Source organism: Crocodylus porosus, unplaced genomic scaffold (genome assembly GCF_001723895.1).
Source record: "Crocodylus porosus isolate Cpor-Errol unplaced genomic scaffold, CroPor_comp1, whole genome shotgun sequence".
Classification (NCBI taxonomy): Eukaryota; Metazoa; Chordata; order Crocodylia; family Crocodylidae; genus Crocodylus; species Crocodylus porosus.
In genome coordinates this window covers 34,365,750-34,384,396 of record NW_017728886.1, presented here as the reverse complement: position 1 = coordinate 34,384,396, position 18,647 = coordinate 34,365,750, and the positions used below count along the sequence as shown (strand labels likewise).

Genomic DNA, 18,647 nt, shown 5'->3' with positions numbered 1-18,647 from the left:
AAAGAGCACATTCAAGGACAGTGAAAAGGGGAAAGTTGAGACTTCTTTTTTTTCCAGTGAATATATTAAACCTATGAATCTTAATACAATAAGATTGTATTAAGCCAAAGGGCTTAAGTAGTAATCAAAAAAGGATTATCTATTTATACTGATAGTTAAGTTGCATAAGATAAAATAATTATCTTATGAGGGATAATTAGATTAATGAGGGATCTGAGACCTCATGTGTTCGGGCATCAGCTAGCTACTAGCTAACAATAAAGGTAATTTATTTTACAATGGTCCAGTATAGGTCTCTTTCACCTTCCTCAAGACTATCTTATACTGCCCCTTGAAAAACATTTTACATTGAACTAGACAAACCATTGGTCTAAGCTAATATGGCAATTTCTATATTCATGGTAGTTTTCTATGAGTTCATTTAAATTGCATTACTTTACAAATGCAAATAAAAGAAATACGTAGATTTTGATAGCTGTTCACTCAAATTTATATTGAGTAGGAGAGAATTTTCAGGAAAAAAAGTATTAAGCACAAGCTTTCATAAGATGCCTGGTGTAGCATTTAAAAGTGTCTTGTGCCAGTCCTTGGTGTCCCATATTGGTCTGTTGGTCTATATGTATGGAAAGAAAGAAAGCAATTACAACTTCACTGTTCAGCATTCTTCCCCTACAGCTTTACTTATATGTTGTTATAACGTGGAGTCTTAAAGCCAAATTAATTCCCCATGTAATAATATAGTTTCAAAATTACAGTTTAATGACCTGGTCAGGCAGTTAATATTAGCAGAGATTGCTTTGAACTGAGAGCACCAAAATTTAGTATAGGAAAGGTCCATTTCATTAAAAATGACTAAAGCTTTTTATTATTTTGAGCTCATTTAATAGTTAAATAAAAAAGCCATTGGCTGACAACTTCTAACTTTTTTTCACTAACAAAATTTTACAATTTTTTTTAGTGCCAAAATAGTGCAATGTGGGCACATCTACACAAAATGCTTAACTGCACTGTAGCTTAATTTACTGCATAGTAAATGCATGTCTACACATGTACATCCTTACTGCACAGTGAACACTTACAAATACAGGTAGCAAATTTATGAGTGGTTAGTTACTGCACAGATAAGCACATGTGGACATAACCCAGAAGCAACAAGCAACCCAACCTGAGGCTAGCCTCAGGGCTCTGGGCTGGGAGCCTCTCCTGCCCCAGGGCTGGGATGCCTCTATGGAAGCCCCTGCCTCAGGCCTTTAAAAGCCTGCAGGCACTGAGAGCCCTGGGGCACGTGAGCAAGTATCCTGAGGCCACTCCAGGACCCTCTGTGTCCCTGGGCAGGCCTCAGGCCAGCTGTCCTGGCCTACCTGCGCTCTGCCAATGCACTGCTGTGTGCCTGCCAGGCCCACACCATCCAGGCCAGCAGGCCACTCCAGGCTGCTGAAGGCTCCAGCCCGGTCTGCCAGCTCCCAGGTCCAGCTGCAGGCAGATTCTGGCTGCCCACAGCCCACCCCTGGCAGCCTTCCCCAAGCTTGCAACTCCCACGTGGCTCCCAGTCTTATACCAGGCCCCTGCACTGGGTGCTGCAGGCAGCTGTCCAGGCCCAACAGCACAGGGACATCCATGCAGGGGCCCAGAGAGCTGGTGTAGGACCCATGATGGCGTCCTCCTCATCCATGGCCATGCTTACAACCACATGCCTGCCATGTGGAGCCCCAAATAACCCATGGAGGAGACTGGTGACCTTGTGGCACTGTGGGGTGAGATAGAAGTACAGCATGAGTTCAAGCAGGGCAGACACTCCAATGCCCACATATATGATAGACTGTCAACCCAGATGTGGGAGTGTGGGCATGACCAGTTGGCACAGCAGTGCCACGCAAAGGTCAAGGCTTTGTGGGCACAGTAGGTTTCCATCACCAACCACAGTCATTAGTCAGGGAGTGCCTGGAAGTCCGTGCCCTTCATATGGCAACTGATGGACATCCTCAAGCCTCAGGACCCAAGCCACAGCCATGCTGTGTACAGTAGCACAGGTGGTCTGCCTGAACCCCTGATCCGGCCTGGCACCCCTCATAATACGTTATCGGGGGGGCCCCTCAGGCATCCAGTAGCCCATCCCACCGAGCTTCCTGGCTGCACCCTCCACCAGCAGCTCAGGGATCCTGGGCCAGTGTGTGGCTTAACAGCTCCACAGCCCCACCCATGAGGCATGGCTGTCCATGACAACACGGGCCACCAGCAGTGCTAGCTCATCTCTGGGGTGGAGGTGGGGCCCTGGGCCAGGCACCTGCCCGCTGTGCCCCACCATCTGAGGACACTGCCTGGAGCTGCATGCCATCAACAATAGCCACGACTGCACAGAGCCACCATCCATGCCAGCCCTGGCCACATGGTAAGCCCCACTCAAAAGGGAGGGCCCTCCCTGCACCTGCCAGTGGCCCCAACCCCTGCCCCTTCCTGCCCTCCACGCCCAGCCTACCCACACTCCCTTGGTCCAAGTTTCCTTCCTCACAGCATGCAGGGAGTCAGGAAATAGTGCCACATTTTATTGAGCAGCCTGTGCCCCCACAGTGAGGTGGGGGCACAGACATGGGCCCCCACCTCACTGTGGCATGGGCCTCTGACATGCTGAGGAATGCATTGATGCCAGTGGCAATGTTCTTCTCAGCTATGGCAGGTAGGGATGTGTAGAACAGACATGGGTAGCCCACCAGGTAGTGGCAGAGATTGCAGGCAAACCAGGCTTGCCCTACTATGCCACTGTAGCTCAGGATTGCATGCCAGGTGTGCAGGTGCACCTGGGGCACCGTGGCCATCAGCAGCATCAGGGTATAGTGGGTCTGGTACCCCTTGGTCCATGCAAACAGCTCCTTATGCACTCCCTGGAGAACATGCAGCAGGGGCACACTTGGGGCACAGTAGGAGCTTGGGGAGGGGGCTGCCCCTGGGGTGGCTCCCTAGAGATCACCGTGGGGAGGGCAGGGGAGCAGGGAGCTCCTTGTCCCAGTAATCTGGGAGGCCCACACCTTCTGAACCCATGGGCTGGGGGCTGAATGGCAATGCACTGGGCTAGGTAGTTCAGTGCCATGGGCTGAGCAGCGGTGCAGCAAAGCAGTTGGCCTACCAGAGGAGGGGTCGGGGAGCAGGGTGTGGGCCTCAGACAACAGGTGCTGCCAGGAACCTAGCCTGTCCTGCCCTGAGCATGGGGTGGGAGAGGCAAGCTGCCCACAGCCAACACCTGGTGGCCCCAGGGGAGCTAACGGGGCAGGAGGCTCAGCCAGAAGCTACCTGAACCCAGGCCTGCCAGGCTCACTTACCATGGTTCCTGTGCATGCCTGACCCCTGATCTGAGGCTGGGCAGCTCACTGACCCTGGTACAGAGCATCTTATCTCTGAAACATTGCAAACTCTCACAAACAGCTTCTGTCTCATGGCTGTTCAGGGCCTGCAGCTATGCAAGGAGCAGAGGCTGCCCTTGGCATCCAGGATGTGGCCTCAGTGTCACCACCACCCACAGCTGGGGCCCTTGAAATGTACCCACTCCACATGGATAGGACCCTCCTTCTGTACCACCTTACAATGGCATCAGAAGATGGGCTGGGGGATGCTCGGGTCTGGCAGGTGGAGGACGTGGCCTGCCAAGATAGGTGGCAGAAGGAGGAAGTCACCCATAAAGAGATGCAGGACCAAAGCAAGAAGGCATGGGACTGAGTAGACTGGGTGTTCTGGGTGCAGCTCCTGGCCCTGGAGCTTGAAGGTGCTGTGGGAGCAGAATGCCATTCTGGCCCAGGCAGCACAGGCCATGAACAATGACTGCTGGGTGCTGGACACTGTTCTGGCTTTGGCAGCTGCCTTCATGCCACCTGCTGCCTCACCCCACCCCTAGCACTGCATGCCCCCTAGCAGCCACCTGCCACCCAGCAGCAAGCCCCAACCTGGGCCTGGGAAGAGGTCCTGCACCACCTCCCACACCAAGGAGCCCCTGACCTGGGTCCAGTGCCACCCAGCTCCCCTGCCTGGGCCCAGTTCCACCATTTGCCCCAGCTCCAAATGGGCATGGAGCTGGAGCTGCCTACAGTGGGACCAGGATCACACACTGGACCTGCTGACCCTGCACACTGCCTGTCAGAGGGGGAGCTGCCCACACTGGGGGAGCACTGGCCACTGTCACCCCTGGGCAAGCCCCCCATGCTCTGCACCCACAGGGTAGTGGCCAGAGGCTGGGGTGCTGGCCACTTGTCCCCTAGTCACCCTCACTTCATGGGCCTCACCCCAGGATTTCATAGATTTCATAGACATTAGGGCTGGAAGGGACCTCGGGAGATCATCGAGTCCAGCCCCCTGCCCAAAGGGCAGGAAGTCATCTGGGGTCATAGGATCCCAGCAAGATAAGCATCCAATTTTTACTCTTGAAGGTGTTCAATGTAGGTGCTTGAACCACCTCCGCTGGCAGACTGTTCCAGACCTTGAGGGCTCAGACAGTAAAGAAATTCTTCCTTATGTCCAGCCTGAAACGGTCTTGCAGGAGTTTGTGACTGTTTGACCTCGTCATCCCTTGGGGCGCTCTGGTGAACAAACGTTCCCCCAGGACCTGGTGGTCACCCCTGATAAACTTATAGGTGGCCATCAGATCACCCCTGAGCCTACGCTTTTCCAGGCTAAAGAGTCCCATGGCTCTCAGCCTGTCATCATAAGATCTGTTTTCCTGACCTCTGATCATGCTCATGGCTCTCCTCTGGACTCTCTCAAGCTTCTCCACATCTTTTTTGAATTGTGGAGCCCAAAACTGGACACAGTACTCCAGCTGCGGCCTCACCAAGGCCGAGTACAAGGGGAGAATGACGTCCCGGGATTTGCTTGAGAAGCATTTATGGATGCAAGCCAGCGTTTTGGTCGCTTTACTTGCCGCAGCATCGCATTGGAGGCTCATGTTCACCTTGTGGTCAATGATGACCCCCAAGTCTCTTTCTTCTCTAGTGCTATCCAACGTAGCACTGCCGAGCCTATAAGGATGCTGCGGGTTTTTCCTCCCAAGGTGGAGAACCTTGCATTTTTTGGTGTTAAACACCATCAGGTTCTCATCTGCCCATTTGCTGAGCTTGTCCAGGTCAGCCTGGATCACCCGCCTATCTTCTGGCGTGGATGCTTTGCCCCAAAGTTTGGTGTCATCGGCGATCTTGGCCAGTCCACTCCTGACTCCAATGTCCACATCATTAATGAAGATGTTGAACAGGATGGATCCCAGGACAGAGCCTTGAGGGACCGCACTGGTCACAGGGCACCACGATGAGTGACTGCCATCGATTACAACCCTCTGGGTCTGACCACGGAGCCAGTTTCCCAGCCAGCGGATCGTGGTGGAGCCAAGGCCACAACCGGCCAGTTTGGCCAAGAGGTGTTCGTGGGATACCAGATCAAAGGCTTTTTTGAATTCAAGATATATGACATCAATCTCTCAGGCGCACAAAGGACACAATACATAACTTTTATGGAGAAGAAGGTGTTTTGTTGATAGTGAGTAGGTTGGGTGGCGGAAGGACTCTGTTCATTGGGTAGAGAGGTGACAGTGGGGCTCTGATTGATGTGAAGGGAATAAAAACTTGTTATACTGTGCTGCTGGGTGTGGGCAGGGAGGGGTAGGGGGTCTGTGGATGGCAGTGCTGGCAGGCTAGACCAGGGAGTGCTGGAGGAGATGGTTGGCCAGTGCCTCTCATGTCCTGTGCCCCGGCCTCCACTGGAGGTGCACAGCTCTCCTGTGGGCTTGGTGGGGGGTGGGAGGGCCACTACTGCTGCTGCTACCGCAGGTGGTGTTCCTGCTACCAGGCACCCTTCAGATGCCATGCCTCCTCTTCCCAGGCCTCATGGAAGAGCTTCCCCCAGAACACAGACGTTATGCTATATGTAGGCTGTGATGATGACCAGGGGGAGGTTGCCCTCAGTGAACTCAAGGCAGGAGTTGAGAGTGTGCCAGCATCCCTTGGGGCAGCCAAATGTGCACTCCACTAGGGCACAGGCCTAGCCCAGGCAGCAGTTGAAGTGGGCCTAGTGCGCTCCACCAGTGTGTGGGTCTGGTCCAGATAGTAGTTGAAGTGGGCCTGGCAGGGGTGCAAGTGGCCAGTGTAGGGCCATATGAGCCAGAGAAGGGCAGGTAGGCTGAGTACCTGATGAGCAGGGACAGGACTACCACAGCACCCAGCTGCAGGACCAGCACCCCTGATGTGAAGTGGCAGCTCTGCACAAGGTGAAGCAGGCCAGAGTTATGGAAGATGAGGGAGTCATGGGTGCTGCCTACCCAGCTGGCACTCATGTGCATGGAGGCACCTCAATGGCCCACAGAGCACCGTGGAGCGACGGGGTAGTCTCTGTGGGGTGGGCAGGTGATGGGGATATGGGTCCCATCAAGGGGCCTGATGCATTGAGGGAATTCCAGGGCACAAAACCCTCCCACCATCTCCAGAGGGTCATGCACACTGAGCATGGTGTCCCCAGCATATCCTGGAGGGCACTGCACACCTCCAGGATGGCCTCCCAGGCTGCTTCTGGCCAGGGAAGTGGCTGGCCAGAGAGCAGTGAGCGGGGCTGGTTTTTTTTGAAGATGGCTGCTGGCTGCTGGCTACTGGCTACTGGCAGCTGGAGCCAGAGCCTGGAGCTCCCCCCTGGTGGTGGCAGGGGCCCATTGCAGAGCCCCAGGAAGTGGTCACAGATTGACAGCAAATCCATAGAGCTGTGCAAAGCTTCAGATGTTGATACATTTCAGAGGAGATTCAACCTGATTCACGGGCCAAATCTCTGAATCAAAATCAAATCAGGGGACCAATTAAAAGTTCTCAATTGATTCAAAGCTCTTTAATTCAGAAAAGATTTGGAGAGCTTCAGCGATTTGGGCAGTCCCCAGTGGACCTTGACCCAGACTCCATGCTGGTAAGTAGGGGGTGGGGGATGAGGAGCTTGAGGAGGGGGGAGGAGACCATGGGGGACCCCTGCCAGGCCCATCCCCTGCCTGCTCCCCCAGCCCCCCTGAGCACCTCCCAACCCCCACCTGATGTCCCAGCCCCCTGCATGGCTTCCCCACCCGACCCCAGCTCCTAGCTCTTTTTTAAAAAAGCCCCTACTCATCAGGTGCTGCCACACAGGGGGGCAATCCCTGCTGTCCCCCACTGCCCTATGCCACATGGGAGGTCTGTTACAAGCTTCCTGACCCTTGCCCGCTCTCCCAACCCTCGCCCCCATGGCTGCCTGGCTTGCCCCAACTTCTGGCCCTTTAAAAAACAAAACAAAAAAATTATCCAGATCCACTAGCTCTTGCAGCAGCCTCAGGACTTCTGGGGGCTCATGGAGGAGCTCCCCGTGCAGGGTGGGGCAGTGGGGAGCAACAGGGATCATCCCCCACTGGGCAGGACCTGGTGAGTTCAGGGGGGTTGTTTTTTTTTAAGGGCCAGGAGCTGGGGCAGGAGGGCAGCCATGGGGGTGGGAGAACACGTACAGATTGCAGGGCTTGTGTCAGAGCCCCCCAGATGGCAGGGGACAGCGTGGATCACCCCCCACACACACACCTGGCAGGAGCCAGTGAGTGGGGGCTTTTTTTTTTTTTCCAAAGAGCAGGGAGCTGGGGTGGGCAGAGCAGCCATTGGGAGTGGGTAGGGCATGGAGCTTGTGTGATTCAGAGGTTTGGCTGATTCCGCAGCAGCTGAATCTCTGAATCCGATTCAGCTGAATCAATTAGGGATAGTGATTTGAATCACCAAATCAAATTACAGTCCCCTAAATTGGCTGAATCCAAATCTGAATCCAAAGTGAATACTAGCCACTTTGCACAGACCTACAAATCTGCTCCCACTTCCCTGTATATGTAGATGCGTGTCCAGCAGCATTTACTCACAAGTAAACTGGTGCCACATCAAATGCATGTGTAGATGCACCCTGTTAGAAGCCAACTTTGCTAAACTAGCTAGCCAGAAGTTCTGAAATATATTTTTTTAGAGAAGCAAAAAGACTTATGGAAACCAAAATTAAATCTCCTCTGTGAGTCATAAATGTAATATTTTGTCCATTCCTGAAATTCTTATTCACATAGTAAATAAATATATCTCTTAGTATTAGTGACTCCAGCTTCTCTCAGAGGCAGAGGAGGTATTGCTTTCAATGTTGATGCTACATGGAGAGGAAAGGTGTATGGCCACTTACTATAAAACAAAAGACATAAACAGTCTGAAGCCAAGAATGTGGGACAAGGCAATTTAAAAAAAAATGTGATCTCATTCAATATTGAATTCAGTTGGAATTTTGCTAAATTAAGACTTTAGTATAACTTTTAGACTTTAGTATAACTTTTAACCTTTAGTATAATGTACTTGTATGGTTGCTTTTCATAAGACAACCCTTTTCTATCCCTGGTTGATGAATACAGTGTGTATAGTGGAGAAAAATCAGAGAATATGAAGCAAATTTGCAGTCATCTTAGAACTTGGTATGCAAACTATAGATTTGTATTGGCTTCTCAGTTATACAGAAAGTCACTTAATTAACTTTCCAAATAGAACATAGCCCCTTCTGTCATGACAGCAGTTAGAGTTAATGAAGATTAGGAAGATAATTGGTTATTTTAGAAAGCCAGGAAGAAAGCACAGAAGAGCCTCATGAGTTACAAGTGCTGGTAAAGAGAGACTAAAGAGAGAATAACACTTTGTATTGTTGACCTTCAAAAGTTCATACTCTTCTCCCAAAATTTAATAGTAGATGAAAAAAGAATTAACAAGGCACCACTAGACAGGGTGTGCTTTGGAGAATTAAACCAAGTCATGATTTTAGCCAGGGAAATGGGATTTGCTAAAGAGTGTAGTTTCCCTGTTGACTACAAATGAGCTAGGTGCAAAGGCACCTTGGAGGAGAACCAAGAATCCACTCTAAAAGCCTTACTAAAACCTACAGTTCAGCTTACAGTGGTAGATTCCTTTAAATATCACTGCAAAAAAGTATTAATAAACCACTTCAGTTTCAAACAATATTTTACAGTAAAAGGAATGTTAACTCTATTTCTGTTAGTTAATTTATTGCCCATGACTTAGATGAGATGGCCATTCTTATACAGCCATCTAGCAATAATGTCAGTCTAGAGTGGAGAATAAATGTGATAGGCACTAGTTAGTGCTAGATGTATGTATTAATCTTAAAGTCAAAGTTTAAATACTGAAACACTTCTGAATCTTAGCCAATAATTATACTATGATGACGGTTAGGATACACAGTCAATGAGACACTCCCCAAGATAGGCAACTTCCTATCAGTACTTTCACTCTTTAGGTATTATAATGTGTGTAGTTTGATTGACTTTCAGCCTTCCTTCTGTTGAACTTATCAGCTGCAAATGTAATGCCTTTAAGACATGACCCACAGGTCATATGGGGAAAATGTGGCAGAGCTATGAATTTAACTGAGTGCTCCAGTCTAGTGTTTTACCCAAAAGGGTATCATTCCTCACAGGATCTCCCTTCACCTTAACTCAGTTATGAACTTCTAGAATAGCAAATTTCTCCTTCTGCTTCATTTAAATAAGATACAAGATACCACTATGTGAGACAATTAAGATGATTCATATTAATAGCGTATTCATAGAAATCTGGATATTCTATCATAGAGTCCCCTGGCACACATTACACTTCAGGCATGATTAACCAGCTAATCACATTTTAAGCTATTATGTGCCCCTACCTTAATGCAATTAATAGTTTGATAAAACAAGGAATAAGCCAGAAAGTTATTACACAGAAAACATGGTACCTATCACACCGTTAACACTCCATGGCTCGGAGCCACATTAGCTGATGGATCTCCCAGTCACTGGGGTGTACCATGCAGTTTTATAGCTGGAAGCCCCATCATCTAATCTGGGCTTCCAGGTATGGGGCACTGCATGGTACACCCCTGCCGCTGGGACACCCATTGGGTGACAGAGCTCCCAGTCATAAGCGCTTGCTAACTGCTGGTGCAGGGGAGCCCAGGATCATGATCCCACTGGAAATAAGACACTATGGGATCTGATGCTTAATCCTACAATCATGCCTGATGCCATGCACATGTGGCATAGTAGGAAGTGTGATTGTGGGGATTGTGCACCAGATCCCATGGTGTCTTTATTTGCATATCTACCAAGAGCCTAGGAAAAATAGGGTCCAGTTCACTGTTGACTTAGTTTGACAGATTTCCAATGCATGGAGCTACACCAGTGTAAAATTGGAAAAAACATGCCAATGAACAGCACTCCCATGTATAAGATAAGGAGCCATTTGAAGACTGGCTTACCACTACATCAACACAGGATTTTTCTTCCCTGAATATGTACTTCTTATCTGAACAGTTTCAATCCCAGAAAAAAAATTGTTTTTGTCTGCTCCAGACCTGGAAGAATATAGTGTTAAAAAAAAAAAATTATTCAGACCTAACCAAGCACAAAGCAGACGATGAACTATCTAGACATATGGAGAGATTTCTAGCTTCTGAGCTAGTCTTACACTGACTGGCCTGAAGGGACTCCAGTAACTGTCTTCAAATGTTTCACCAGTTTTCCACCACAAAGGTATTTCAATAGTGTACTGAAAGTGCTGATGTGATCTGAAGATGGCCTGTTAGAAAGGGGAATACCATACCATTATACAGTAATGTTCAAATCACAAGATTGGTTTGACCTGTCCAGCCCTATGGGCTGGATCTGTCATTCAAGGCTGGTCTGAGGGTCTGATTCATCATGGGCACTACATGATTCCATGTGAAATACCCCACTAGAGCTTAGTTCCACCCTGTGTTGCAGTTTGAATTAAGAAAGAGGAACTAGAATGAAACTATTTACAAGGTGGTATCCAGGCATCAATAATACTTAGGTTTGAGATGTTTATACATTAAGGCTCTAAGACTTTGGTTGGGGAATACAAAGATATAGTAACTAGTTGAAGACTGTACAATTAACTTGGATTTAAGCCTATTATTTTCTTAATTTGTCAGACCATTGTATTGTGTCATGTGCCTTTGTTGTTTTAGGGTCCCAAAGTGGGAGCTGAGCTCCAGGCCTGTTGGCATATCAGGTGCTAGGCTGAGTTTCTGGTAAACTGGAATGCCAAAAGTGTAACATTTCAGCCTCCTGCTGGTCGGCTGATGGAGAAAACTTGCTAATAATATGTTTTAATGGGTTAGATGAGGGGTGGCAGGTCAGTCTGCAGGCCAAGTCCCATCCATGGGCTGCTTGGCCAGGTCCCAGTGTAGCTATGCAAGTCCAGCCCTGCCAGGGCCCAATCCAGACTTGAAAATTTGGCAGAAGAATAATGCTAGAGGTATTAATTGCCACTACTCCCCCACTGCCAAAGATCACAACCACTGGGGAGACCCATGGGCCAGATGACAAAGCTCTGCAGGCTGGAGGTTAAGCATTCCGTTCTAATTTATTTTCTCATTTTAATATTTGTCTGGGTTTTTTGCATATTGCCATCTGTAATTTAGTTTGGTTGAGCCAACTTGCCGTCACAGGCCACATCCAGACAAGCATGGACATTTGGTTCTCTTGTGCCGCAGCTACTTGTCCCTGGGGAATGCCCATGCCATGCGTGCATTGGTGCACAGCAAGTTACCCTGAGGGTAATAGGGGAGGCTGGGGCCAGCAGCTGGCCTCAGCAGCCTTACCTGGAGTTCTGGAGGCTTCCTGGGGCTGCAGCAGCAGCAGTCCTTCCAGGTGGATCCTGGCTGGCAGCTGCAGCGTGGGTCCTGGTGGCCCAGCTCTGCTTTTCAGCAGCGCATGCTTCCCACACATGCACTGCTCTGCTTTTTTTCCCGCACGGTAAAAAAAAACAAACACCTTTTCCTCTAGAGGTAAAAAATAACATGGTGGGGGGAAATGTGGAGCAGCATATGCATGGGCAGCATGGCTTTGCAGCATGGAGAACACCTGACTGTGCAGTATGTGGTGCAGACATATTTGTGACACCACATACCTCATGGCTGTGCTCGTCTGGACATGCCCACAAAGTGTAACCGTTGTTTTTTAATCATTTGTGCCAGATACCAGACTGAAACCCCTGGACACTTGCCCTCTGCTTGTATATCTAATGACAGGGTTGTGCTAATGGAGGGACTAGTTCTAAAGGTGAATGGGTAACTTGTGATCGGTGCTAAATCTTTCCTTTGACTTCAGACAGATTTTGAATCAGGCCCTTATCAGTAACCCCAATGCTGGCCAAGGTTGCTGATGGAAATTCCAATTAGTGACTGTTCTGGCTTTGTTTTTTGTTTTGTGAATACTTGTTTACTAGGAACTGGACTAACTCTAGCATCCCAACTGAATTCTGTTATTTCCTTTATACCTAAAGTTTAAGGGATGGATTTAACTGCAGGTGGAAGGATCGAACTAATTGTACATCTCTGTAGTTTACTGTTGATGAATTTGCATTTTCTGGGTTTTGTCCTCAATAGGTTTACACAGTTGAAGAACATGGTATGGATATTCTCATGTGGTCTTCAAGCAGGAAAAAAGAAAGGAGGTGGATGTATGCAAACGTGGTCCTCTCCAGTAACAGTCCTTTCAAAGTTGCGTTTGAAGCTGAAGTGGGGGCAAATGAGCTCACAGAATTTGCTCTTGATGATATTTCTTTCACTCCTGAATGTATGGCTGGAGGTATGTGATAGTACAAATATGGTAATTTTACTTATGGCTTTGGAGGGGGTGGAGGATATGTTCTATCTTACCGTGGAGTGTTTATGTTCTGTTCATAGCATGTTTTAAAAAACTTAGTTACCAGTAAAAGTAGTTGAAGGGAACTCCATTAAAAAACCAGAATTTTAAACTACTGCACTGCAAACATGATAGCTAACAAGTATGGTAATATCCTATAAGATTGTAGAGAAAAAAATAAATATCTTGGATAATTCTGCATGGAAATAGTAAATATTGGGGGGTTGTTTGTTTGTTTTGTTTTTGTTTTTGTTTTTTTAAACACATACAATGTTACAGGTGTTTCTTCCTTCCAGTGCCTTTTCCAGACTGCAAGGATCACAATGAGAGAGTGGCAGGGAGCAGGTACAAAAAGGGGGAAAACCTTCTATTGCTGCCACTGTCCCCTGCTGAGCATGGCACCACCTGCAGCCAGAGCTTGTGTCTGGAGCAGGGCAGGAGTGACTCAGAGCCTCCCCTTGTACCCAAATAAGCTGGAGACAGCAACAGCAAAACAGTGGGGGTTGGGCTGCAACCACTTTACTGCATCCTCCTTGGATTCACCCCTGAAGGCTACTAGTCATATCATAGGTATCAGTTTGTATTGGGGAAATAAAGGAGATAAAGAGTAAATTTATCATCTCTGATCTGCAGGGCAGATTTTGATTTAGATCGTTGGTTTTCACTAAATGTGTGAATTTCGCATTGGGCATCAAAGGAGTTCTACCCTTGTAAGTGGAGAAAAATATCTGAATAAAGATGTTTACACTTTGAGTTGGTAAGGTTATTTTTCCCCTAAAAACAGCATTTGAACAAATCAGTAATTACAGTAACCCTTAATACAATTGCTATAATTGAAGGCCTGTTAGTTTTACTGTGAACCCTATATGAAAGGGTTTTGTTATGACCCCAGCTATAACAATTTTCTCTAGGATGAAATCAGTGAGACAAGGCTTCAGTTTGGGATGGAAGGGTTTTACAAGCACGGAAGTTGCTCACAATTATTTAAAAAAGAAAATGGTTTGTTCTTTTATCTTTGCTCTCCTCATAAAAAATCTTAGCAGCATAACAAATTTACCTTGTTGCCAGGCACTTCGAGATTTTATGATCTCTAATGCATACTACAAAAAACATTGTGACTTGAACTGTGCAAAGAAATGGCTTGAATCCTAGAGCTCTACGACACTGCTTGCTATGCATGTGAACAATTACATAGTGCAGGGGTTTTCAACCTTTTTCAAGGAGTGTACCCCTCCTGGACTGTACTCCCTGGACAAGCTGGGATGAGGGAGATCCTCCAGCAGCCAGTTCACAAGTGGGGAGAGTGATACTTGGGTGGCAGCAGGTGGTGGCAAGTGGTGATACACAGCAACAGCAGGAGTAGTGAAAGTTCTTGGGAACCACACCACCACCACCTGCCACTGCTGCACAATGGCACACAGTGATGCACTTCCCAAGTACCCCCACTTCTCCATGCCACTGCCGCATACCCCCTGGAGCTTTCCCACGCACCCCTAATCGATGACTCCTGACAGTGTAATCTCACAATTAAAAAGAGCTAATTAAACTGTTTGCATGGGGATCAATCATTCTTAAAAAGTGATGTAAGTTTAATGATTTCATAGTTTCATAGTTGGTAGGATCAAAAGGAACCTGAGCGTATCATCAAGTCCGACCCCCTGCCATGGGCAGGAGAGAATGCTGGGGTCAAATAACCCCGGCAAGGTGTCTATCTAGCCTCCTTTTGAAGACCCCCAGGGTAGCAGCGAGCACCACTTCCCTTGGAAGTTGGTTCCAGATCCTAGCCACCCTGACTGTGAAGTAGTGCTTCCTGATTTCTAGCCTGGACCTACTCTCAGTCAACTTGTGGCCGTTATTCCTAGTTACTCCTGACAGTGCTCGGGGAAGCGGGGACTCTCCCATTCCCTGCTGGTCCCCCCTGGTAAGTTTATGGATGGCCACCAGATCCCCTCTCAGCCTTTTTCTTGTGCAGGCTGAACAGGTTCAGGTCCCGAGGTAGGGCCTGGCTGATATCTAGCCTGAATCTACTCTCCATCAACTTATGGCCATTATTCCTTGTTACTCCCAGTAGTGCTCGGGGGAACAGGGACTCTCCCATTGCCTGAAGGTCTGCCTTGGCTAGTTTATAGATGGCCACCAGATCCCCTCTCAGCCTTCTCTTGTGGAGGCTGAACAGGTTCAGGTCCTGTAGCCTCTCCCCATAGGGCCTGCCCTGCTGCTCCCTGATCATGTGAATGGCCCTCCTCTGGACCCTCTCCATGTTGCCCACATCCCTCCTGAAGTGCAGCACCCAGAACTGGATGTAGTACTCCAACTGCGGCCTGACCAGTGCCGCATAGAGGGAGAGGATCACCTCCTTGGACCTGCTCATGATGCATCTGTGGATGCATGACAAAGTGTGGTTGGCCTTCCTGACTGCATCCCCACATTGGCAGTCCATGTTCATCTTGGAGTCTATTATGACTCCAAGATCCTTTTCTGCCTCTGTGCTGATGAAAAGGGAGTTCTCCAACCTGTAGGTATGCTGCTGGTTCTTCCTCCCCTGGTGCATCACCTTGCACTTGTCAGTGTTGAAAATGATCCTGTTCTCATCCTCCCCTGTAACCTGTCCAGATCCAATTGCAACCTGTTCCTCCCTTCTAGCATGCCCACTTCTCTCCATATCTTAGTGTCATCTGCAAATTTGAACAAGGTGTTTTTTCACCCCCTCATCCAAGTTGCTGATGAAGATGTTGAACAATGAGGGCCCGAGGACCGAGCCCTGGGGGACCCCATTGCCCATGTCCCTCTAGGCCGAAAATGACCTGTCTACCACCACTCTCTGGGTGTGACCCTCCAGCCAATTGGCGACCCATCTGACTGTGTAGGCATCGACACCACAATCTCCTAATTTTTTAATAAAAATGGGGTGAGAGACAGTGTCAAAGGCCTTCCTAAATTCCAGAAAGACTATGTACACCATGACACCTGTGGCCAAGGATTTTGTGACCTGGTCATAGAAGGCCACCAGGTTGGTCTGACAGGACCTGCCTCTAATGAACCCATGTTGGTTGCCCCTAAGCATACACTCCCCTGCTTGCCCCTTGCAGATGTGCACCTGGATAATTTTCTCAAAGAGCTTCCCCAGGACCAAGGTAAAACTAACAGGCCTATAATTTCCTGCGTCCTCCTTATTCCCTTTTTTGAAAATGGGGACCACATTTTGTTACCAGATTTGCCCATTACTTTGGGGTATGCTCATTTATTAGGGATACATTTCTAGGCTCTTGGTAATTCTATCAATGTGCTGCTTGTGTTACTTGTGTTTCTATATGGAGCTGTATATCTCCCTTCTGCAAGTCCTCACCCCCAATGGAGCTATCTTGCAGGACTCAGTTTCAATGGGGCTGGGTTTCTCCAGTCACACAAACACACACAGATTAACATGACATGTCTGGCCCAGCTGGGTTGATCAGCATTGGCAGGCTGACACCCTCATATGCCAAGAATGAGTTCATCAGAGCAACAATAAACCGCAGTCAGACACAAGCACAGTTAAACAGAATACCTCTGAATCCAGCTGGGTGTCCAGTTGACACCCTCATGGGCCAGCATTCAGTTCATTAGAGCACATCTGAGCCAAACTGGGTCAATCAGCCTGTACAAGCTGATCCCCTTATGTGTTTCAAACTCAGCACGTCCCAATCTTTAACCTCTTGATGAGCAGACCCCACAGTATTTTTGGGCTTCACAGGGATCTTTTAGCTAAGGTAAAAGAAGTGTTGCTGCAGAGGAAGTGGGGAAGGAGAAGTAGAGAAGGAAAATACCCAGTGACTAACAGTTTGATTGTAAAAGTTATTTATTGCTAAATATATGAAATATATAATGATACTAGTAGTAATAGACATGCAAAGGAAAAACAAACACAAACAATTACAGTATTACCCTGGTTTCACTAAGTACGTGGGGAAATTTAATACAGTTCAGGTTCAGAAATTTATGCCTAGAGAGAAGAGAGAGAGAGAGCTGGGATCTCACCAGTCCAAGGCACTCGGGTTGCAAAGCTGACAGGTTAAAGTTCTCAGCATGATCCTTGAAGGGAGATGATCTGTTCTTCCAGCATCCCAAGAACAACAGCCGGTGGTGTGTGAGAGACTTCTTCTCTTGAAGCACACTGCTGCTTTTTAAAGATGTTTATACCCTGGGTTCAGCTTCTTTCAAGCAAATCAGTATCTTTTCTCTTGACAAGGCATTATCTGGTTTGGAACAGCTCAGGAAACTGATTGATAATCAGGAAAAATATAAGGTTAGGGAGTAACCAGACACTTAGGAGCCACCTTGAAATTCCTATGGATAGCAGATATACTGATGGGATATCTCATGGTTTCTTCAGAAACAATAGATAGCTTGCAGCATCAGGGTTTTGGATTTTTACTTGTGAAAAAGCCTCATCTTAGCTGGATGCTGTGATGAACCCTTAACCATTGTTCAAATATTGCCCATACCCCCTCTGACTCGGTCTCTTGCCTCAGCATTCCCTAACCCGGCTTCTGAGTTTTAGTCGATTAAGTTTAAATAGGCCTCAGTAGTGGGAACGGGGAATGTACAGCCCAAGATGCCTATTCAACTTTACTTCTCCTTAGTTCTGGTGTGTGTGTGGGGGGGGCTGGAGGGAACTCCTTTTAAATCCAGATTAGAACTGGTCTGATAAATGCTGAGCTAGGTGTGTGTAAATGTGGGTTGATTAGCATCTGAAGCACAGATTCCCCATCATGCAGTGCTCCCTGCTTCTCTGATCCCAGAATTCACTGTGGTCTCTGCTTTGGGTGTTCTGTTCTCCATCTCTCATGTAAACAAATGGTCATCTGGTTCCATCTCGGATGCAAATGAGACCTAGGGCAGTTGTTTCACTCTTGTCATCCTTATCTGGAGGGTTTTAGGTGCGTCTCCCATTGCATTTTAATCAGTTTTGTCTAGGTGGGGGGGGGGGAATTATTTGCGAGTCAGTCTGCGTCCTGTGTCAGGGTTCCCCAAGAACACAGAGCTGAGTGGTAATAATTGTCCCATTTCCGGTCCTCTGGCACCTCACCAGAACAGCACGAGTGCTTGTAAAGTTGTGCCAGGGGTCCTGCAATGATCTCTGCTAATTCTCTCAGCACTCTGGGGTGGAGATCGTCAGGACCTGTTGATTTGAATACATCCAGTCCCACCAGGAGTTCCCTAACTAGGTCCTCTCTGACCTTGGGCCTGGCTGTGCCTCCCCTGGGACCATCAAGGATCCTGGTGTGGGGGATGACCTGGTCCCTGCTCAGAAAAATGGAGGCAAAGAAATTGTTAAATAGGTTAACTTTGTCATCTGGTGAGACCACCAGATTTCAAAGAGTGTCCTGCAGAGGCCCCACATTACCCAGAACCTTCTTTTTACCTGACTAGTCTCCTTAGCTCAATGAAATCCGCCCTCCTGAAGTCCAGGGCTGCTGTCTGCTGCAGGCCTTTACTACCCTGCTCTGGATGGGGAATTCCAATAGGTGATGATCGTTATCGCCCAGGTGATTGATTTGCATGAGTACTGGTTGGTAAGTGAATAATAGGTATTGGTATGGCCAAATGAAAAACAGGCATCATGCAAAGGTCCTTGAATAATTTTTGCCACTATTCACACAGCTCTTACCATAACCTAGAACTGTTCAGACACCGTACAGGTAATGCAGCCCATGTGTGAATTACTTGTACCACACCATGTTTAAAACTGCTTCTATTGTCAATGATGATAAAGCTAGTCTCTTGGGAAGTAAGCCACATGCTGGTTTGTACTTGAAGCTTTGATGGTACTATATGTTCTCACATATTTGAAATTTGCTAAATCTAAAAATACAAAGTACAGCATCTTTCTGAAAAATACTGGCAATGGATCAGGCAGGGTTTAGATTTTTTTTAAATGAAATCTGATGAGCTGTGA

The 18,647-nt window shown here is 47.9% G+C and overlaps 1 protein-coding gene across 1 annotated transcript in view; it reads left to right on the top strand.

The window, feature by feature from the left end:
* MALRD1 (MAM and LDL receptor class A domain containing 1) overlaps positions 1–18,647 on the top strand; it is a 433,259-nt gene that overhangs the window by 302,450 nt on the left and 112,162 nt on the right. Inside the window, exon 25 of the mRNA XM_019529906.1 lies at positions 12,451–12,652. Coding sequence (XP_019385451.1) covers positions 12,451–12,652 — 202 coding nt within the window. The remainder of the gene's footprint in view (positions 1–12,450; positions 12,653–18,647) is intronic.